A 24579-nucleotide genomic window follows, 5' to 3' on the forward strand; every position below is an offset into this window, starting at 1 on the left:
ATAAATATGCTGTGAAGGTTGTTAGATAACATACATGAAAACAATTTAAGAGCCATAAAGGATTATGAACACTTTCTGATATCCACATAACAGCAGCCTATAAAATTCCACTGCCTTCAAGATTCTCTAATCCCTGACATTTTGTTTCAGTTCCAATCAGTCTTCTGAAACTGTTTTTTCAAGGTTATCCACCAATAACCTACTAAATGACAAATTCAAGGTCATTTTCAAAGTTCTTATCCTCTCTGACCCCTTTGCAATATCTCACACTATTTACATACTCTTTCCTTTTTGACATTCTCTCCTTTCATGGTTTCTACAGCCCTGCTTTGTTCTGGTTATTCTTTTACCTCTCATATAAGGTTCCTTCCCAGTTCCTGTTACTTTGTTCTTCTTTTTCCTACCATTCCCTAATCTTTGCATCCCTTGAGGTTCTGTTCTTGAGCCTTTTCTTTCCTCTATAACATCTACCTAGGCAATCTCCACTCACAAGAATTCAATTACCTTTATTTCTAGTTCTATCCTCCCCTGTTAGCCCAATCCCATATTTTCAACTACCTTAGAGTCCTTTCTATTTGAATATCTCGTGAGAAGTTAAAACTCAACATATTCATATCTGAATTTATCAGCTTTCACCCAAAACCTCCCCTTTTTCTCCTATAATAAACTAATCCCCCCACTATCCCCTTCCAGTCTTAGAATCATTGTCTTCTTCTTCTCAGTTGCCAAAATACTGCAAATTCTACCCCCAAAACATTTATACATCTTCTCTTTCCATTCTCACTATCAGCACTCTAGTTCAAACCCTGATTACATCTTTTGACTGCTATAATGACCTAAATGATCATCCTATCTTCAGTCCCTCCCTCCTTCTAATTCATCTTTCACACTGCCACCAAAGCAATCTACTAATTACAGAGGGGGGGTCTGATCAGGTTACACTCTGCTAAGAAAGTATAGTAGTTCCCCACAACCTTGAGGCTACCTATGTGACTGTTCAGTAAATCATTTTCTAAGTCTCAATTTCCTCATCTACAAAATAAAAAACTGGGTGACATAGTGGATTGAATGGTCATCCTGGAGTCAGCAAGACTCATCTTCCTGAGTCCAAATCTAGCCTCAGACAGTTACTATGTGATCCTGAGAAAGCCAACCCTTTTTGCCTCAATTCTTCATCTATAAAATGAACTAAATAAGGAAATAGCACAACCATTTCAGTATCTCTGCTAAGAAATACCCAAATGGGATCATGAAGAATGAGACAATACTGAAAAAATGACTGAACAACAAATGAAGTGAAAGGACTGGCTGGACTAGGTCACTTCCAAGATTTTTTTCCAAGTTTAAATCTTTACACCATGTTCAATTAAAGTACAAAACTCCTCATCTTACTCAGAATCTACAATCTGGCTACCCCTTCTATTACACTGAGCAAGTCACTTCACTTCAAAAAGCCACTTAATTGTGTATACCATTTGGCTCACTGATACTTCTACAAGGCCTGTATCCCAGGAGAGATCAAGTAAAACAGAAAAGACCCATATGCATAAAAATATTTATAGCAGCTCTTTTTATTATTGAAAACTAAGAAGATATTCATGAATTGGGGAATGGCTAAACAAATTACATCATAATATTTCAATGGCATTGTGTCATAAAAATATTGAAAGAGACAACTTCAATGAAACCTAGTCTGACATATAAAATGATTTAGGAAAAGTGATAAGAATTAGAAGAACAATTAATACAATTAACAATATTATGAAACTACTTGAAAGCCTTAAGAATCAATGCAATGACCATGATTCCAGATACTAAGATAAAGCATGCTAACCTGATAAAAGAAATAACAGACTCAGGATGTATAAGGAATAAAATTTTTGAGCACAGTCTTTTTTTCACTAATACGTGGTCAAAATAAATGACTAAATATTTTCTAATTTCATCCTAATCTCTTCCACCCTTAAGCATCTGCAAATTTTATCCTCCTATCTATAAGTTTCCACCTGTTGAAATCTTTTCCTTGCTTCAGGGTCCAGATCATATTATAAAGTTTTTCCTCATGACCTCTTTCTTATGAGTGATCTTGTCCTTTCTGATGCATATCTGGTCAATTCTTACTGTCTATAAACATGCCTGTGTCTCTTTTATTCTGAAAAAAAAAAAAAAAAAAACAACCTTTATTTAATCCTTTTCACTAATGTCCTGTATCTCTTTTGTCCTTTGTAGCTAAACTCTTTGAAATGACTATCTAAAATAAATGATACCACTTTCTTTCCTTGCACTCTCTCCTTAGCCCCTTACAATCCAGTTTTCAACCTTATCATTGCCCCAAAACTGCTCTCTCCAATTACTAATATTTCTTAGTAGTGTAAAGTGCAATGGTCACTTCTCAATTCCTTTTCTCTTCTATCTCTGCAGCTTTTGACATTGTTAATTACCTTAATTCTCTCTTTTCTCTAGATTTTCAAGATATTCTTCTGGTTTTTCTTCTACCTATGTGACCACTATTTTTATCTTCTTTGCTAGATCCTTCTTCAGATCACAGCCTCTAACCACAGTTGTCCCATAGAATTCTGTCTTCTTTTTTTTTTCTTCCTTCATATAACTTACTTAGAGACTTCATCAATTCCCAAAGATTTAATTACCATGTCTATATTGATGATTCTCAAATCTACCTTTCCTGCCCCAATCTCTCTGCTGACCTCCAATCTCAAATCTTCGACTGCCTTTTTAGATATCTAGAACTGGATATCCAATAGACAGACATCTTAAACTCAGTATGTCCAAAACAGAATTCATTTTCTTTTCCCTTAAACTCTCCCTCAACTTCTACTTTCCCATTTACTGTAACGGACAACATTATTCTCCCAGTCTCTTAGGCCTGCAACATAAGAGTCATCATGGATTCCTCACTATGCCTTTCCTTTAGCAATTTGTTGCCAATACCTGTCAATTTCACCTTTATAACATCTTTTGAACACAACTTCTCAGCTCTGACACTGCCCCCATTCTAGTACAAGTTCTCATTACTTTATACCTGGTATACACACTACTGAAATAATAGCCTGCTGGTGGTTCTATCTGCCTCATGTCTCATCCTACTCCAATACATTCTCCATTCAATCATTAAAATGATTTTCCTAAACCACAGCTCCAATCATGCTACCCCCTACTCAAAAGACTCCAATGACTTCCTATGGCCTCCAAGATTAAAAACAAATCCTCTATTTGACATTCAAAGACCTTTATAACCTAGCCCCCTCCTACATTTTTACTCTTCTTACATATTACTTCTCAATGGACTCTTTGATCCGGTGACACTGGCCTCCTGGTTGTTCCACAAGACACACATCTCTCAGCTGTGAGCACTGTCTCTGGCTGTTCTCTCTGCTGGCATGTTATTGACCTCCCTGGCTTCCTTTAAGTCCCAACTAAAGTCAAATTTCTATGGAAAGCTTTCCCTAGCCCTTCTTAATTTCAATGCATAGGGACAGCTAGAGATTGCCCTGGAGTCAAGAGGACTTGAGTTCAAATCCAGCCTCAGACACTTAGCACTTCTTAGCTTGTGTGACTCAGGGCAAGTCGCTTAACCCCAATTGTCTCACCAAAATAAAAAAAAAAAAAAATCAAGGCATACTTTCTGTATTTATCTCCTATTTATCATGTATAGTTTGCTTTGTATCTTTTTTTCACATTATCTCCCCTATTAGATTGTAAGCAACTTATGTCCAAGAACTATCTTTTGCTTCGTCATTTTTATATCATCATTTAGCACAGTGCCTGGTACATAGTAGGCACTTAATGTTTACTGACTAATTTAAGAAGTAGTAATCACATTTTCTCATTATAATTTACTTTCAAAGAAATAAGATTAACCCAAACAAAATTCAACCAAAAATCTAGTCAAAACACAAGACTTTGGATAATTTAATTATACCTGACTGATGATATATGTATAACACTTAATGAAGCAAGGGCTAAAGATTTCTATTTATAGAGGTTTCAGTACCTTAATACTCAATCACAACAACACTTCTAAGAGCAGTTAAAAATCTAAAATTATCGATTTATATCTATATTATATATAGGGACTGACTGTTATCTATGATTTTATTGGGCACTTCTTGATAAATAACCTCCCTGTACTAATGCAGGTTGACACCTCCACAAATCTTAAGAGAACTTCCCAGAGCACTAAGAGGTTATGGTGGCATAACAGACAAAGGACTGAACTTGAGACTTAGTAAGTCCTACCCCAAGCACTTATAGTTGTACAACTCTGAACAAGTTACTTAATTTCAATTAGTCTAAATTTCCTCAACTACAAAATGAAAGCATTGGACTATATGGTTTTACTAACATCCCTTCAAGTACTAAATATGTAACTTGCCCAGGGTCATCTACCTAATATGTCTCAGAAGCAAAGCTTGAACCCAAAACTTTCTGACACTCTATCCCACTATCGTATATTACCTCACTAACACAAGTTAATATAATTTACTAACCCTTGATCTTCTGTAAAAATAAATCTTTATCTCTATATTTTAAAAAGGGTTATCCTCAAAGGCCAGATCATGACAAACTACATTAGAGTTAGAATGAATTAACATTATCTTACTATTTTGCTTCAAGGACGATTCAAGGAATTCTAATTTATTTGGTCCCTGTTTATCTTCAATACTGAATTGCCTTTCACCTGGAATGTCCTTTCCCTTCACTCTTTCAAACAAAGTTCCTCCCTTTTTTTAGGCCTTCTCAAAAATCATTTTCTCTAGGAAGCCTTCTCTAAATAAACTTACCAACCCAGAATCGCTTTTCACTATGCAGAATAACTATCTTAAGCTGTACTTATTTACAGATACACATTTTTTGATGTCTACATATAGTGTAATCTTCAAAATTTCAATTCTTTGACAGCAGGAATTGTATTTTTACTTTTTTCCTAAACTCAGATACAACTGCTAATGATAGGAATAATAATTTATTTTTTCCTTTTAAACTCAAATCTAATATAATACCTTTTGCATAACTATCATTCAATAATTTTCTGATATCCCAATGAATTAGCTACCAAGTAGAGATTTTCTCATTTATTTTTGGGGAATGAGAGAAGAAAAGTCCAAATCTATGATTTGTTTGGTGTAGGCCTGTCAAAAATTATTGGTTAAATAAATACTTGCATAAAGAGAGGGAAAAACACTCTCTGCCCCCAAGGATCTCACAAGCTTATAGGGAGATAGCATGCAAATAACTACATATAAACAAGATAAATACAGGATAAACTGGAAATAATCTAATAGAGAAGGCATTAGAATTAAATAGGATCAAGGGATTTTAAACTTGAAGAAAGACAAGGAAGCCAGAAGGCACATATAAGGGAGAAAATTCTAGGCATGTGAAAATTCACATAAGTAGAAAATGGAATCTCTTATATGAAGAACAGAAAGAAGATTAGTGTCACTGGATAGCAGAATATAAGTGAGGGAATAGAAAACCAGAATAAGGTGTAAGAAAACTGGAAAAGTTGGGAAGGCCTGATTATAAAGGGCTTGGTCAAATTTGCACTTTAGGAAGGTTACTTTGATAGCTTTGTGGAACATGGCATAGAGTGGAAAGAGACTTGAGGCAGGAAAACCAACTAGAAGGATACTACAAGAGGTAAGAAAATGGGAATGTTCCATGGCAGAGGCAGTAAGAGGAGAAAAGACATATTCAAGAGATGGTGTGAAAGTAAAAGATGGAGAGAGAAAATTAAATTCTGGATATATTGAGTTTAAGATTTCTGTGAGACATGTAGTTAAAAGAATTTAGTAGATAGCTAAAGATGAGAAGAGAGATCAGAAGAAAGGTTAATGTAGGAAAAATAGATCTGAGAAGCATCTGCATAAAGATAATCAAGTATTTCTTTTATCAATGCAGACTGACACAAGTTTGTAATTTAAAAATAGTTTTAAGGTCTTCTATTGCTTAGGGTCAATCAGAAATTAAGTGACTTGCCCTGAGTCTCACAGTTAATGTCAAAAGTAGAACTTTAACCCTGGTCCTCCCTGACTCTGACTTTATGGAGACTATAACATCTGAATTTGAAGCAAAATTTTTCCCCTTTCAGATTCAACTATCTTCAGTATATATTTCAGAAAACAATGTGTAGTTCATTCTAAACCAACCTAAACTCAGCTGGTAACAATTAAAAAAAACAACAACATGTCAAAGGACTAAGGAGTACTAGATGGTTAAAAATTAATCAATTAAAAATCAGCCATAATAATAGTATATTACAATGTTACACAATTTACCTAGGATAACTGAAAAATATTTTTCTAAACAGAAGTATATACCTGTTTAGAGGTATTTGGAGAATGGAAGGAAGAATCAGTTGACCACTGATTCTCAATCAGGCTCAAGGTCATTAGTTTTATTTCATCTGGCCCATGGCAGGTTTGCTGAAATTAAATGCCTTTTAGCTACTCCTAGCCACTACTGCAAATAAAAGCACCAGATTTAATTTTCTGTCTAATTGTTTCAGCAGCTTATAGCCTCTTTCAAAAGTGACTTCATCTCAAGCAATTTACTTTCTCAGACAAAGGAGCAGACAATAGGTAATGTGGACTAAAAGTAGAAAGGAGAAAGATTGGTAATAGTAATGGTGAGGACTAGACTGCTTGATAGGTGAGGTAAGGCTATTGGGGATTAACAGAGAGGCTAGACCTAATGACTACTGAGGACAGCCTGATTTAAAAAGGAATTTTTGTCACCTGGGGATTACAGAGAGGAAAAGTTTTTTCAATAAGCAAGACAGGAATTTTGGAGAACAGAGAGGACATGCAAATGAACATGGGAGTATATAAATCTGTTTTGGTAGGGCAAAAACTGAGGTGATTACAGCATCTAAAATGGTAAAGGATTAAGGGGTTATCATTTTTGCAGATCATAAAATATTTGAGCCGAAAGGGATATCAGAGATTATCTCATCTAATACTCATACTCACACTGAGGACAAGCAGTGTGTGTAAGCAGGCAATGTTGCCTTTTTTCTCTCTTATCTCTCTCTTTTCTCTTGTCTTTGGACTTCTCTTTCATTTAAATGTACTTAAAAAGGAAATAAAGTAAATCTTATTTATTTAATGTTATTTTATGTTCAATGTTTTTAATATATTTCATATTTCACTCTCCGGAGGAAAAAAAACTAAATCATTTTGTTTTTTATTTTAATACAGTCAATTGACTTTTCCTTCCATTCTCCAATGAGCTATATACTCTGTATAGCAAAGACTTTTTTCCTTAATAAAACTAAACAGTTATTGATGTTTGTCTTTTGTTCTCAAAGAAAATCTTGACATCAGGGAAGTGATGCCCATGACAAGCAAGATGGATTTAAATGAGAGTGGGCTACGCAAAGTCACCTGCCTCACTTTCTCCTTCAGACCCATCTGGGTTCAGTGACAAGATACAGATCAGGACTAATGTCTAAAGGAAATATATATATAGTACTGATGATATTATACAAACTCAATAAATGGCTGATATCTCACATATCTAAACAACCATTACTTTTTAAACACTGCATTTCTCATGTACTTCTTTATACTGTGTAACTCACTATACAAAGAAACATTCTATTTTCCCCTATGAATTTATTGTTTGACTGAACCCAGAGATGATTTAACTTCCCATTTTCATTAAGGCTCACACAAAGACAAAGCCTATGGTCTGGTTTCCAAAATATGAATCTGTACAGATACCAAAATGTTGGCTGATGCAAATTTCCAATTGGCAGATTAAGAGATATACAGATTTTAGTGTGTACATGTTTATAACTATACCAAAAATAAAATAATTTATTAGCACATATCTTCATATTAGTATTTATACATTATACCAAGCAATTTGAAAATTTTAAAATAAGCTTTTCATATACTTATATACTTTTACCTAAATTTATTCACATTTGCTTTCAAAGTATTAAATAGATCATAAAATTATCTGGATGAAATATTTTATATCTTTGAAATATTATATGAACTTACCTGTAGTTCTTGTGATTTACGAGCTTGTTCTTGCTTGATAGAATTTGTCATACTTTCTTTCATCTCATCCAATATAGAATAAAGACCATCAAATTCCTCATCTAATTCTAAAAGTATGCTAGAAGAATTGGCCTGTTTAAAAGTAATAAACTTTACTAGATGGAAACAAGCAGGTAAAAAGAATGATACAGTCACAATACAGTTATCAAAGAGCAAAGATATCATACCAAAAAGCAAAATGTATATCATATTAGTGTATTTCATAGTATATATAGAAAATACTATACTAGTATTCTTGATATACCTGAAGTACACAATATAAGAAACACGATAGTCTTAAAAATAAAACCTAAAGTTGACCATGTTTATAGATCTGATCTGAATATCATTCAGTCTGTGCCATATTAGTGGTTTTTAACAGATTCATACCTGAACTCCTTTTAGTGTATGATTTAGAGTATCAATAAAATTCTGAATTTCATCATTTTTGCTTGCCAGAGTTGTGATAATCCTTTGCAGAGCTTCCTAGAACAAAAATAAAAACATACCCTGAATAAAAATGACAGTCACGATAAATAATCCTTATAATATTTTAACTAAAAAAAAATTCTCAAACCCTTAATATTACCTTCTGAAGATGAACCCTCCACTTAAAGTATATGACTAATAAAACTGAAATATAGCTAACATTCAGTTCCTGTGGCAACGTTACTTGAGATATTTAGTTGCTTGAAATTTACCCAAATCCTTGAATTTCAAAAGAAGGGATTAACAGTTTTATTCCCTTTTTTAATCTTTAAAAACAAACTTACGTCTTATAGTTTTAAGTACACTAAAACGAAATCAAAATGTCACAGATTTAGTCACTGGAAGTTATTTTTATGCTTAATGGGGGTTAAACATACCCAAACTGGGAAACCCTGATGCTCGCTCTATCAGGACAAATCTATTAAGGAACAAAGAGGAAATGAAAATGAAGGTGGCAGGATCCTGAAAATCATCAAGTTTTAAAACACACACACACACACACACACACACACACACACACACACACACACTTGGGTTTTAAAAAAATACAAATTTGAGGATAAGATTGCAGTTTTCAGAATTTCAAGGGAATTAGTGGGAAAAAAAATTCAAACAAAGGTTACCTAGCTGTATCAGACCTAAAACTAAGTCATCAAAACCATTAGTAAAAAATAGAGTAGTTGATCAATGGAATAGCTTAGGTTCACAAGACACAATAAGTCAATCTAATATTTGATAAACCCAAAGATTCTAGCTCATGAGATAAGAATTCACTATTTGACAAAAATTGATGGGAAAACTGGAAAACAATATGGCAGAAACTAGGAAGTGATCAAGACCTAACACTCCATACAACTCTAAAATCAAAATGGAGTTAATGATTTAGACATAAAGGGTGAAACTATAAGCAAATTAAGAGAACAAGAGATAGTCTACCTCTCAGATCTGTGGAGAAAGAAGGAATTTGTGGCCAAAGAAGAACTAGAAAATATTATTAAATGCAAAATGGATAATTTTTATAATATTAAATTTAAAATTTCTTGTACAAACAAAACCAATATAGGCGATATTAGAGGGGAAGCAGTAAACTGGGAAAATTTTTATACTTTCAAGGGCTCTGCTAAAGGCCTCATTTCTAACATATAGAGAGAATTGACTCAAATTTATAAGAATACAAGCCATTCTCCAACTGATAAATGGTCAAAACATATGAAGATAATTTTCAAAGAAATTAAAGCCATTTCTAGTCATAGGAAAAAATGCTTTAAATCACTATTGATGGGGCAGCTAGGTGGCGCAGTGGATAGAGCACCAGCTCTGAAGTCAGGAGGACCCGAGTTCAAATATGACCTCAGACACTTAACACTTCCTAGCTGTATGACTGGGCAAGTAGCTTAACCCTATCTACCTCAGCCAAAAAAACAAATAAATATAGATCAGAGAAATGTAAATTAAGGTACCACTACACATATCTCAGATTAGCTAAGATGATAGGAAAAGGTGAAGATAAATGTTGGAGGGGATGTGGGAAAACTGGGACACTATTTTGTTGGTGGAGTTTTGAACTGAGTCAATCATTCTGAAGAGCAATTTGGAACTATACCCAAAGAGCTATCAAACTATGCATACCCCTTTGATCCAGCAATGTCTACAGGATCTACAGCCCGAAGATATCACAAAAAAGGGAAAAGGACCCAAATGTGCAAAACTGTTTGTAGCAGCTCTTTTGGTAGTGACAAGGAACTGGGAAATGAGTGGATGTCCATCAGTTGGAGAATGGATGAATAAGTTATGGTATGAATATAATGGAATATTATTCTTCTATAAGAAATGATGAGCAGTATGATTTCAGAAAGACTTGGAGAGACTTGTACGAACTGATGCTAAGTGAAGTGAGTAGAACCAAGAGAACACTGAACACAGCAATAAGAAGATTACATGATGATCAACTGTGATGGACTTGGTTCTTCTCAACAATAAGGTGATTCAGGCTAATTTCAATAGATTGATGGAGAGAGCTATCTGCATCCAGAAAGAGGACTATGGAGAGTGTGGATCACAACCTAGTATTTTCACTTTTATTATTGTTGTTTGCTTGTTTTCTCTCTCACCTTTTTTTCCTTTTTGATCTGATTTTTCTTTTTTACGCAACCTGATAAATGTGGAAATATGTATAGAAGAACTGCACATTTTAAACCTATATTGGATTACTTACTGTCTAGGAGAGAGGGGTAAGGGGAAGGGAGAAAAATTGGGAACAATTTTTTTTTCAAAAGTGAATACTGAAAGTTATCTTTGCATGTATTTTGAAAATGAAAAAGCTTGCAATTTTCTTTTCCAAGAAAAAAAAGAGCATTTGCTAGTACCAAAATAAAAGTGAAATCCAGACAATTATTTTTCTTTTTTAAAAGTTTCCTAGGCTTCAGAATAATCAACAAATGTATGCTTCCTTCTAGATCTAAAGCTATGATCCAATACAAATTACAGCACCAAGGGGAAAAGATTTAATAAATATCCATGAATAGCAATATCAAAAATGAAAATGACTTATTTGGGACTACTGTATAACATTCATTGTGGAAAGTCAAAATCAAATCCAAACAACTTCACTTTCTAATTCTTATTTTACCACAATTCTTACTGTATTTTCTCATTTTGAAGGGAAATATTTTCCAAAGGCCCCTTCTTTTACATATATAAAATTTTTAAAATTCCACCAAGTTCCAGGTAATGGGGGAGAAAGAGAAATAGAACAAGGAAATACGTTAATATCATTTGTTCTTACTTTATGACCTTAGCAGCAAATGCCCTGTTCTAAAACTTAATAAAGTCTGCCTGACTAACTGGTATCAAAAAAGGGGAAAGCAATAGAGACTAGTGAGCAGCAAATCAAAGACCTCCTCACTCCTCTTAGAACTCTCAGGGGACAAATAGAAGCAACAGCTGCTCACTGGGGACCAGACTTGCCAGTGTGAGTGGGGGCTGGGAGAAGAACCCAGTGCAGGAATTATAATATCTTCGCTACGAGCCTCACAAAATTTGTTGACTATGAACTGGAACAATAAACAATATATGGATGTGTTTTGAAAAGTACAAACTGATTTTTTTCATCCCTAATGTAGAATTAATATTTCTCAATAAAAAATTTCTTCTTCAGATTTCCTCCATTGCAAATCTTCAAATGTTCTACAATTTATACAACACATTTAAAGTATTAACAGATACTAGGAAAAATATGTAAATATTTTGGTGGCACATTGGGTAGAGCACTTCCTCTGGAGGCAGGAAGACCTGAGTTCAAATTTTATGTCAGACACTTAAATTCTTGTGTGACCCTGGGCACTTAACCCTATTTGTCTCAGTTCCTCATCAGTAAGATGAACTGGAAAAAGAAATGTCAAACCACTCCATTATGTTTGCCAAGAAAACCCCAAAATGGTAGCATGGAGTCCAAGAGGACTGAAACAACTGAACAATAAAAATTTTAACTAATTTCACAGCTACAAAATCTAAAGGAAATTACTCAGCTTAATTCTACCCACAATTAACTAACTGAATTCAGATGCACAGAGTTAGTAACTCTTGGAAGATTTAAGCCAACCCAGTATCTTCTTCTTGACAAAAAAAGCTTTTCTAATTACAGTAAGGTCTTGCCAATTTGGAAGAGAAAGCAAGTTGGATAACTTGTAAAACAAATTTTATTACAGCTAATACTAGTATGAAAACCAGAAAACATCTTTTTTTAATATGAGCATCATACAAAAAACATATAGATCATTTCTATAACTAGCTAGTAAATTATACATTCCTTCCTATTCTATCTTAAAAACTCCTTTTCAATTTACTTTTCTCTTTTATTACAAAGATAGTTTACCTCTGAGGTTCTGAAACAACTGCCAAATTGTTTTAACTTTAGGGAAATATAGAAGATTTGTAGATGAATGAAAGTGAATAAATACAATGTCCGTTTCAATTTTGAGACTTTCTTTTTTAACTTTGAGAAGAAGCTTAAACAGTTGGTAACTACTGCCAGAGTAACAATACAAATACAACTGTACATACTATGCACTTTAAAATTAGGAAAAGCAATACAAAGTAAAACATACAAAATTTAAGCTATGGAATGTATTCTAGTTCTCACTAGTTTTTTTTTTTTTTTTTTTGGTTTCTTTTGAGGATAAAAAAAACACTTGGACCTTTGATTTCAATGGAATTTCAATGGAAAATACAGGGATTTTCAGTACCAAAGCAGGCTAGTACCTCCCCAGTGCAACTAGGGGACAAAAAGAATTGACTTGAGCCCTTTTAAGCAACTTATCCAAAATAAGAGGTACAGTATGTGTCAGAAGCTAAAGTGGAACCCTAATCATCCTGGCTTCAAGACTAGCTCACTATCCACTATATTAGAGGTGAAATACAGGTTCACAAAATTCCTGAGTGCAGCCTGAATCAGACTAAACCAAAGCTCCTCTCTGATTATTGCGCTGTTGTATTAATTTTTTAAAAATGTGGTTTTCTCAGTCATATATAGCCTACAGGGATCCATATTTCTATACAGTTTGGTGGCCTACTTTTCTATCTGGGTTTGACATCAATGTACAATAATCCAACATCATCCTTTCTCTAGTTATTTTAGGTATTCCAAAATGAACATCAGATCAGAAGACTTGTAAAAATATTTAAATGTTAAATCTAATATCAATGAAATATTTATTTTGCTCTGAGATTTATGTGAAACCAATGACTTTTAAGGTATTACTGTATTTAGATTCTCTATTTTCATCTCAACTTCTGTTGAACAAAGAAAAAAATAAGACATTTCTTCTTCACTGATTTAATTTAGTAGAAAAAATGAATATGGAGGAAAGTTTAGTCACATATCTAAGCAAATCTCTTTAACAGTTTACTCAGCTCCTTCCAAAAGGAATTAAATCATACTATTATTTAGAATGGGATTTCAAATTACTGGATCTTTTGGGTACCAGAAACTTGAGAAACAATTCAACCAAAATTTATTTATTGAGTTCCTGTATTAAGATACAAGGCACAAAGAGCTAAAAAGCAAAAACTGTCATTTACTCTCAAGAAACTTATAAATAGGAGCCAAAATAAAATAAATTTAGAAAGCTTACAATATATTATCAGGGAAAAAATAAATACTACAAATAACCCCAACAAATATAACTATGTCCATACAAAATATCCTCCCTTCAGCTAACACTTGAATAAATGACTTGAAAAAGAACACATATTAAAAACAGAAATCACTCTAATGATTCTTCAGAAAATCCTTCAATTTGATTTCTACATATTCTACAGAAGAGAAAAATACTGTATGCATTTAAGAATAGATATTAAAATTAGACATTTCCATGCCTATTTAGGAGAGCCCTTCTTACTCATACATTCTCCATTTCAAAGAAATACAGAGTGGTTCTATTAGCAAGAAAAATTTTAAGGAGAAATGCACAAAAATTTCATTATCACAGGAAGAAATAGCATCAGAGGCAAAGAGAGCAACTACTTCCAAGACCAGATAAAAAGGGCACAGTACATCAAAAAATAAATTTTTAATAAATGTGCCAAACATAAAACATGTACTTGAAAGTATTAGGGCAGAAATGGAGGGATGAGTGTCAGGGATCCAAATATAGTGAAGGAAAGATGCAGGCTCAAGAAAGGAATGAAGGTCTGTTGCTTATCACAAGATCTGTGATAGTGCAGAGAAAAATCCTACAAAAAGCAAGCAATGACACACAGGCTTCTTTTCCCACTACCTCAGTCCTTAAACTATGAACCCAATAGTTTCTGCCAGGCCAATCCCCGGCTCTCCTCTAAAGTGGTACACAAAGAAATACCTCTAATGTAGCATAACAGACATAGCACTGCACTTGCAACGAAGAGTACTAGGTTGAAATCCTGGATCAAAGTTACATTAGCTACGTGACTAGGAGCAAGTCATTTCGCCTACAATAAAAAAGCAAGTAATAATCTAATACATATGAATTCACAATATTGTGAGTAAAGTGTTTTGTAAGCATTAAGGTACTATATAAATTCAAGTTATTATTCTGAAAAATCTACCTTGCCCCATAAATATTAACATTTTTAAAATTGAATTCTGATGATAATCTAATGCTTCCCTCTTTATTTTACAAATTAGGAAAATGAAAAGTTAGTAAATTAAGCAATTTAGAAGCACATAATTTTGGAACCATGTACATAGTCCTACTGATGCCCTGAGGTGATTCTGGAGACTTGAAGATTCTGCCAAAGGAGCTCAAGTTCTGGCAGATTCTATCAGGCTGGAAAGATTTCAAATACAGTCCAAGCAGCAACAGACAGCTTGTGCTTTCCAAAAAAACAGCTGAATTAAATAAGGAGAAGTTCATCATCAGCAGTCTAGCTCCTTGGTAATGAATTCTTTGGCCATGGCAACCCATGAACAAAGAAAAATGTAAAATAGCCCTCAGTCTTGTGTATATCCCTTCCACTTCTGCAGGGATAAGTGGCAAAATACCAGAAAAGAGGGAAAGAGTGCTAAGAATCAAGTTTTCGTTAAATTTATTAATTTTAAATTAATTACTGGTACTCTAAGTGTCAGATCCACTTTCAGTGATCCAGTGGACATACTACTGAAGAATGTGAATCCCTATTATTAGATAACATCACCAAAAGTCCAACAAAACTAATTATGCATTTCACATAAAAGTTTAATGATGCAGACCAATTGCTGTAACAATGAAAACAAAAGGACTTAAACCACCATAGAAAGCATATTAATGCTTGACTTCATTGACAAAAAACAGGATATGACAACCAATGGCAACACTGATTTAGAATATGAATTTGTAAACTTACAGAGAAGAGTATGGACGATTATGAGTGCTATTTCTTTATATAACAAGAAGCAGCAGAGTTAAGGGAAATTTGGCATAAAGAATGCTTGATTGGCAGCTGGTGCAGCAGAAGGAATTCGTACTTTGGAGTCAGAGGTCATGGTTTGAATCCCAGATGAGTCACTCACTACTCACGTGACTTTGGGCCACTCACTACTCATGTGACTTTGGGCCACTCACTTCACCTCCTCTTGGATCCTAAATTTGCTACTCTAAAATGAAGATGTTTTACTAGATGACTTCTTAGGTTCTTTATAACTCCAAATGTATGTCCTTAAGATCCTTCAAACTAAGCAAAAAATTGAAAAGAGTATCATAAGCATCCAAAAGATAGAAGATCCCAGCAAATATATTCTGGGAGGTATGATACAGTGGAAAGGACATTATTTCTTGAGTCAGGACCTAGATTCAAAATCTGTTTTTGACACCACCTCTGTGGCCCTGGGAAAATCATTGAATTTCCAAGATTCTCTTATTCTTCATCTATATAATTATGGAGTTGGATTATATAGATTCTGAATTCCCTTCTAGGCCTAGTTCTATGATTTTTATAAGAAACACATTTTTTAAAAATGACCCTAAGATTCTCCTTCAAAGACCCGGTTTTTTTTTAAATTTTATTCCCAACATTGTTCCAGTGATGTGTTAGCACTAGTCAATATCTAATATATGGCAGGTATAAGCAAATCTCATTGCATTATAAATAAGAACTATAAGGAATATCATCAGTCAATTGTAACCTGTGATTAAAAAAAAGAACATGGGTTAGACAAGCAGCAAGAATCAATAGTAAGACATAGACATTCTTTGGTCCCTGAAATTTCAAGAGAATTTCAAGGATATGTAGGTATATCAGAGTAATGTTTTGCTATTTTGGAAGAAATTCTTACATCAATGAGATCATAAATTCTCTAAATTATAATCTCAAGAGTTGGAAAATACCTTAAGAGTTATCCAATCCAGTTATAAAGGAATTCCTTTATAACAACTTAATCGGTAGTCTGAAGGTCATACAATTAATTAGTTACAAATTTGGGACTAGAACAAAGATCTCTTCATGCTAACCCAATATTCTTTCATCACTACTTTGCTGCCCTCCACATATGCTTACCATTCTTTTTTGTCTACTTTAACAAAATGGTCTTGCATTCCAATCAGCAAACATTTAAAGACCTTTTATATTCCTGGCAGAAGACAAACAAAAAATGATGTAGTCCCTGCATTCAATAAGTTTACATTGTAGCAGGGAATACAACACATTCAGATAAGTAGATACAAAATATAGGAATTGAGACCAAACTTATGATTTCATTGATAGATGGAGTTTCCAGATGAAGAAAATCCTTTCTCTGTAATTTATAGTCTTATAGAATTGCCTAGAACAGGTATAAAACATTGCCACATGTGTTTCCCCCAGACACACATACATACACACTCTTGAGTATAACCTGAATCATACTAAAATGTAATTCCTCTCTGATTTTAATGTGTAGATTTACTAATATACATATATATAATATATGTATGTAATATCTATAAAAATATGTGGTATACTAAGTCAATATGTGACACACAGAGAACCTTAAATATGGTTTAATGGTTCCCATTTCAATTTGAGTTTGACACAATGGGTCTAAAATATTAACAAGTTAAATGACTTGTCCAGGATAGCAAAAATAAAATAAAATAGTACATGTCAAATGTAAGACAAACAGAGGTCTTCCTAACTCCATGACCAGCTCTCTACCCCCAAGTAAAAACTAAGTAATATGCTTAGAAAAACCCTAGCACCTAAAGAAATCAGGGAGACCTTACTTAGAAGGTGGTCTTTGAATGACCTTTGAAGGAGACTAGGGTCTGAGAGGCAAAGGTAAGGAAATACATTCCAGGCAGTGAGAATAACCTGTGAAAAAGCACAGAGAACAAAAAAAAAAGTCATGTGAACAGTAGCAAGGAAGATGGTCTTGCTAGAGTATATAAAGGGGAGTAATGTAAGATTGGTCCCTAAGTCATAGTGTATTTTAAATAAAGAAGACAAATTGAGACTTTAAATGATAAGAGAAAATTATTTATATTATATTTTTGAGGCTATAGAGAACCAATGGAACTTACTGAGCAGAGGGACATGATCAGACTTAAGCTTTAATTCATGTTGCTGTTTTATTCAAAGTATAATCAATCCAAAATCCTCAACAAGCATAAATAACTGATATCAGATCTTTATCAATTTTATTGGGGGGATATTTAAAAAATTAAAGTTGTTGAAATAGCTTGGAAAGGTTACTATTAAGAAGGGAAAAAGGAAGATGAAAAAGATAAAAAATTTTGTAGGTAACACTGTTCATTATCAATTCACCTGGTATATGACTCTTAGTATAGCAAACTGCTATACTTAAAAACAAGAAGACTAAGATCCAAATCCCAGCTATGAAAAATACTTTCTGATCATGGGTAAGACACAATTTCTTAATCTGTTTCTTCATTTGTACATGGTGCTAATACCATCTGTAGCACCTGCCTCACAGGATTGTGATGAGGCTCAAATGAGTATTTATGTGGAGTTTTGTAACCATAAATGATTATAAAACTATCAGTTACTATCATCATAACTCATCCTCTCAGGAAGGTAGCTTTATTTGTCATTAACTAGGAAATTTTTGTGGGTTTGTGTTTTTTTAACTAACTACATTTTACTTCATTTCTGTGGATAAAGCTTTTCACCAATACTCCCAAATATGAAAGTTTTTTGCTAAGCATCCACTCACATAATGGAAAAGGTTGAAAGATAAGAAAAAGCATGATATGAAGGACTAATACTAAATAATACCTGGAGACCAATAAACAAATCTTATCATTTTTGTGGGAAATGGACTAACTTTGAGTTGCTAAGAGCAAGTATTCATACCTTCTTAAGAATTAACTTTAACCAGCTATACACAGCAGAGATTAGCAGTATTCAAAGAAAAGTAATTCTGTTTTAGAGATAAACTTTCCATAGGTATGCTTATGTGAGCTTGAACATCAAAAAGATACTTGAACATCTAGACAAGAAAAAAAAAAGATTTAGGGAGAAGGAAAAATGAGGGAAGTTACAACAAAGTGCAAGAGATCAAAAATAAACTTTGCCTATCCATTCCCAATTTTGCTTATGGCTGTCAAGGCAGAATGAGTACCAGGCAAATCATAATCCCTGCTGTTTCTCAAACATCTGTAAGAGATGAGTAACTTAAAGAAAAGATATCAAGACAAAGCTAAAAAAAACTGTAAACTTGAAGTTTATTCAAAAAATCTCAGTCTCCTCAGTAAAAAGCCAATGTGTTATCACACTAGATTTGGAGTCAGGAGAGATTTTGATTCAGATTCCGTCAGTAAGCCAATTAATAGACATTTATTAAGCATCCTTTTATATACCAAACACTATGCATATTAAAATTAAATTTAATTATTATTAAATTAAATTTAAAAAAAAGAAAAGAGGAAAAAGATATTCCCTTCCCTCAAGGAGCCTACTATCTAAATGGGAGAGGCAACAAGCAAACAAATATGTACAAACAAGATATAAATAGAAAATAATTAACAGAGGGAAGGCACTAGAATTAAAGAAAGATTTCCTGTAGAAGATGGGGAGTTTAGCCAGAATTTAAAAGGAAGTCAAGGAATTCAATAAACCAAAAATAAGAAAGGAGATCATTCTCGGATTGGAGGACAGGTAAGAAAATGCCAAGAGCAAAGAAATGGAATGTCTTATCTATGGAACAGAAGAAAGTCAACGTGACTGTACATGGCAGGAATAACTATAAAAAAGACTGGAAATGTAGGAGAGGAGGCTAGATTATAAAGCACTTTGAATACCAAATAGGGTTTTTGTATTTGATTCTGGAGGCAGCAAAGAACAAAAGGAGTTTAGTGAAGGAGAAGACATGGTTAGAGCAGTACTGCAGAAATCTTGCCTTCAATACCTTTGTAACCTCAATTTCCTCAAGCTGTACAATGAAGCTAATATCATTTGTAGATGCTATTACCCCAAAAGATTGTTGTGAGATTCAAGAAAAAAAAAAAAACAGGGACACATATAATACTTTCAGTGTCCTTCTTCCAAGTGATCCCTAATGTATGCTTCTACAGCTTTAGTAAGGTAAAGCATTGTATTTCCCCATGTGGAGGGTCTTCTGAACAAAATTAAAGTATAATCTTTCCTAGTTGCCAAACTTTAAATCCTGTAATTCCTCAAATTCCTCCAAGTATCACAATATTCTCTGATTCTATCCTCACTTCATAAGAAAATAGATCTTTGTGATTTTCTCAAATTTACTTAAGGATATATTGAAAAGGCTTTTTTATATCAAACAAAGCCAACCTATATTTAACATATCTTCTGGAAGAATATGTTCCAGAAACTCAAGAAAATCCTACTATGTATAGAAGCTAAGGCTGAAGTTGTCTGTATCCATGATGCTATATATATCGAAAACGATAGTTTTCCCCCGACTCTGTTCAAACAGTGTCTGTTGTAACATAACACCATAGTCCAAATTATTTCCTAGGATAGAAAAGCAGCTGGTCAGACTTATCTATTTGCTGACTAGCAGCCATCCTGTTACTGTAAGACTGTCTTTAGTTAAGCCTCAGATCCTATAACTAGAGCAGTGGAGTTACATGAGTCAGAACTTCCAATCCTCTTTCAATTTGGATTTAATAGTCCTCATTTGCCTCTATTACGAGGAAACCAATTGTTAAAAACATAAGGGAGGCTCTGTAACCTAAGAGCAAAGGTGAATTTGGCATGGTTTCATTTGGGGAGTGGTTGTAGAAAAGAACAACAAAACTCCCCGTTCCAAAGTTTCTCTCTAACAGTCTATCTACAATGTGCCACACACCAAAGGAAAGCAGAATCCAAAGGAATATTAACATCAAATCCTTGTTATAATGCATATCACCCTTTCCATTTTTTTTCTTCCCAAATAAATATTTAACTGGAAAGAATTGCTTGACTACTGACAATCTTCACTTTTCTAGAGTAGAAGAGATATATCTTCATGGCCATTCTATCATGCATCTGTCATCAAAATGTTAACATTCCTGTTTAATCATAAAGAGAAAAACATATCTAACAACTCTAGAATATAATATAATTCTATAATAATTTCTATGGAAAAAAAGATTCCAGTAATATTAAATATTTTAATGCCACAATATAAAATATTCTTTTAAATAGTACAGTTTGTTAATGCATAAAGTTTAATTCAATCCTCCTATACTAAAATATGATGATAAACTGGTGCTTATGGCTAACCACAATTAAAGTGCTGAAATGAAAATTACTAATATTTTACTGTTTATAAAATCCTAGATTTAGAGTTGGAAGAGATTTTACGAGATTGCTTTAAATTTCTCCTTTCAGAGATTAGGAAAATAAGGACTACAAAGATTAAATGACTTGCTCGGGGTTACCCAGCTATTAGGTGTCTGAAGCAGGATTCAAATCCAGGTCTTTTTAACTTTTAAGTTCAGTACTATTATAGATATATCTCTCCTTGTTTAAATCCAAACTGATAAGATGACATAAAATGGGCATAAAATAATCAATCGCTTAAAGTCACAATATTTCTCATCTAAAAAAGTTACAGTAACTTGATACTATAAACAGTTATGTTTAAAAACAAAACTACTGTTTAAAATTTAAAGACATAAAAATATCCAAAGCACAAAAACTGGAATATTTAGAAACATACTTGAATGTTAGTCATTAATCATAAAAAGCAGAAATCAGAAATGTGCCCTTACTTACTTTCTTACTGAAGATGCAAGCATACATTAATTCTACGTTGTAAATGTGGAAGTTAAACATGTTTACGTTTTCACATGCCTACCTTATTCTTTAACAGCCTGAAATTTAAAAAAAAAACTCTTTAAACATGTCTTTCCATCGATTTATAGCTTCCAACAGAATGGCTTCAAATATGTTTTTATCAGATTTTAAAATACAATACCCTAAACACTTTAAAATAAGCTGGAGTTCAAGCAAAAAAAATCACATAATTATCAAATGTTAAAATCATTAGTCAATAGTGCTTATTTCCTATGATTGCACAGATACTGGCAAAGAATTAGAAACAGAAAAAATACAATAGGGAACTTATGATTTCCTGATCCAGTATGAATTAGGGCCCTTTTAATTCTATTTAAAGAAAGACACAATAGTGCAGAGGGAAGAGCAGAGAGATTGTAGTCCAGGGTTCTAATCTTAGCTCTAGGATTTGGTATGTTTATTACCTCTATGAAGCAGCTTTGTTTTTATAGAAACATGAGTAACAACTTAAACTGGTTAAACTTAAAGTACTAAACTGCGGTAGGTGTATACTCTTTCCCTCACCTTACTTTGTATGACAGTATTTAGCAGGTGCTTAATAAAATGTTAGCTATGCAAGAAATGGAAGATTCTAAAAGAGGGAATATCTTGTAGAAGAAAAAGTGCATAATTTGGAGCCAGAAGACCTATTTCAAATCCCAACTCTCTGCTATTACTGCTCTTGAGACTTGTCTGGACCTCAAATCAAAAATTTTAAGGGGGTTAAATTTAAATGACTTTAGAAAACCCCTTCAAACGCTAGATCTTCCTTATAGCCACAACCTAACAAGAAATATATGCAAGAGGCAGCTATCATCAAAAAGACCACAGTGCCAATTTGAAGTATTCTTCAAAGACTTGGTCGGCAAGTCACAATTTCCCCTGGACCCGTTTCCTTCTCTGTCAAAGTTCTATATAAATGTCAGCTATCATCATGATTATAATTATTTTTACTAATGCTCCTCCCTCTCAGGGTGGTAAGGAGGCTCCTAAAAAATAGTAAGGGTAAAGTGCCTGATAAATGCTAGTTTATTATTCGTATATTCACCTCCCAGGTCTGATCAAATGAGATAATAACTGTCCTAGCCCCTAGCCCCTAGCCCAGCACGGTTTCACACGGACAGCATTATCCGCAGCGTTATCACGATGAGCAGTATCCGACTCTCCCTCCGACGGAGGGGGTGGGGGAGGGAATGGGAGGTTGGGGGTGGGGGGATGGGTAGCGCAGGGTTTAGGGATGCTCTTCACTATAAGGAGCACTCGTCCAGCCGACTCCCTCACGAGTGCGGAGGTCAACGGTGAAAAGTCACCGATGGCTGCAAACGCCGAGTCTGTCACATGCTGGGGGTTCGGGCGTGGGGGCCCATTCCCAGGTCTCCGGCCTCGGTCACCGTCCAGCCTGCACAAGTTTTACCTCAGAACGGGGACTTTCCCGTCCCTTCACAGGCCCGGACGCTCCTCGCCGAGAAAGCCTGAGCTCGGGATTAAGCAGCGCCCCCTCCCTCTCGGACCAAACCCTCCTCAGCGCGCTCCGGGGGGCAGGGGTGGGGTCCGGCCTCCTCCCGTGCCCCGCACAGGACCCGACGTTCGGCGGGAGAGGCGAGGGCGTGGGCTGGGCGGGCCCGGCCCCGGGATGCCGCGATGCTAACGGAGCTCTCGCTAGTCGGGGGAGGGGGATGAAGGAGCCCGGGCCGCCGCCTCCAGCTCGCCGGGCGCATCTTGCCCCGGCCCCGCGCCCCCTACAGAGCCTGGGCCCGGGACGGGGAGGGGAGGAGAACCCGGCCGCTCGCCCCCGCCCCCCGAAGGAGAGGGAGGAGGGCCAGACAGCGGGGTTCTCCTCTCTACCCCCCCGCACACCCTGCGGGCCGCGGATACACGCCCCGCCCAGCCCCGCGCGCGGGGATGCGGCGGCGCTCGCCCGGCCCAGCTCCCATCACTCACTTTCTGGGAATCCATGGGGAGGCCTCGTGCCGCCGCCGGGCTCTGCGACCACGGGAGAGAGAACGAGGTTGCAGCTCCCTCGCCGCCGCCGCCGCCGCCGTCTCCCGGGAGACTGATGCTCCGCGGGTCTTAGCCGCCGCCTGGCCAGTCTCCGCCCGCTGTAACCCAAAACTCCGGTCCCCAGCCCGCCTGCGCACACGCCCCTCGCAGCAGGGTGTGGAGGCCCCCCTCCCTCAAGATGGAGGGGCGGGGGGGAGGGCGCGGCCTCGGCGCCTGCGCGCTGCGTCCTCACGGACGCGGGGGGGGGGGAGAGTCGCAGATTGAGGAGAGCGGACCGTGACTGAGGAAAAAGGGAGGGAGGGGGAGGAGAGGAAAGAAAAGGAATTGGGATAAGGTTTAGGATAAGGAGTCTCCCGGGGCGTCGTGTCCCGCTGGAAATAAAGAGATAGATGTTCTACAGAGCTTATCTAGGAAATTGTTGGAGTTCAAAACGTACATACAAAACCAAACCAAACCCCCGGAGCGCGTGAGAAGTGCGGAGAATCCGAGCAAGGTGTCTGAGCTCCGCAAGATCTCCGTGTCACTGCCCGGCGACGCTGGACGCTGCCCCCTATGCCGGTGTGTCCATTAAAGTTTGTGTCACAAGCTCAATCTTCCATTGGGGTGTACTAAGCGATAGGAGACGTCCTCCTCGGGCTCGTGTACCAGTTCTTCAGACACTTATAGGAGAGAAGGGAAGGAAGGAAAAGGAAGAAAAAGAAACAAAAGGAGGAAGGGAGGAAGGCAAAGGATAATGTTGACGTAAGCTCAAAATTGTAAAACTGCACAGCAACTATTAAATGTAATTTCTTACAGAGCATGGGTTTTGTTTTGCACAGAATGTTTTGTGCCTGTGTGCTTTGCACACTAAATAATTGTTGAATTGAACCAAAATAATGAAGGTGCCAACCAGCAAAGATAGGACAGACTGAAAGTTATATTCAAGACTTCAGGTGTATAAATAGCATATTTAGAGAAATTGAGAAAGGACAAGTTACCTAACTTCCAAAAAGGTCACTCTAGCTCTGGGCTTAAATAGACAAGGATTCCATCATAAGATCACTGGTATCTTTGGAAACAAAATTTCAGTTGAATGATGAGGTCAGAAGTTGGGAATTAACTAGGTTCCTTGTGGAAAAGGTATTCAACATGCAAAGTAGGTGTCACGTATAGGACAGCTATTTATTTCCTACTCATAAAGCCTGGAAATGTTCACCTCTCTGAATTGCTGTTTGGTCATTTGTGCACACAAAGCAGAAGAGATAGGCGGAAACTTGAAATCTAGTCTCAAAAC

The 24579-nt window shown here is 35.6% G+C and overlaps 1 protein-coding gene across 5 annotated transcripts in view; it reads right to left on the bottom strand.

The window, feature by feature from the left end:
• The window catches only part of FSD1L (fibronectin type III and SPRY domain containing 1 like), an 80222-nt gene extending 56849 nt beyond the window's left edge, over positions 1–23373 (bottom strand). For 3 of the 5 annotated variants that reach the window (XM_031961434.1, XM_031961427.1, XM_031961421.1), the window contains exons 1-3: positions 23247–23353; positions 8460–8555; positions 8031–8162 (exon numbers count right to left, since the gene is read on the bottom strand). In XM_031961434.1, the coding sequence (XP_031817294.1) occupies positions 8031–8162; positions 8460–8555; positions 23247–23261 (243 nt within the window). In that variant the 5' untranslated portion in view covers positions 23262–23353. Of the gene's footprint in view, positions 1–8030; positions 8163–8459; positions 8556–8935; positions 9032–23246 lie in introns of those variants that run through there. The other 2 variants (XM_031961444.1, XM_031961440.1) reach the window with 2 other exon arrangements.
• Positions 23374–24579: the final 1206 nt, after the last annotated feature.

This window comes from Sarcophilus harrisii, chromosome 1, assembly GCF_902635505.1.
Source record: "Sarcophilus harrisii chromosome 1, mSarHar1.11, whole genome shotgun sequence".
Taxonomy (NCBI): Eukaryota; Metazoa; Chordata; class Mammalia; order Dasyuromorphia; family Dasyuridae; genus Sarcophilus; species Sarcophilus harrisii.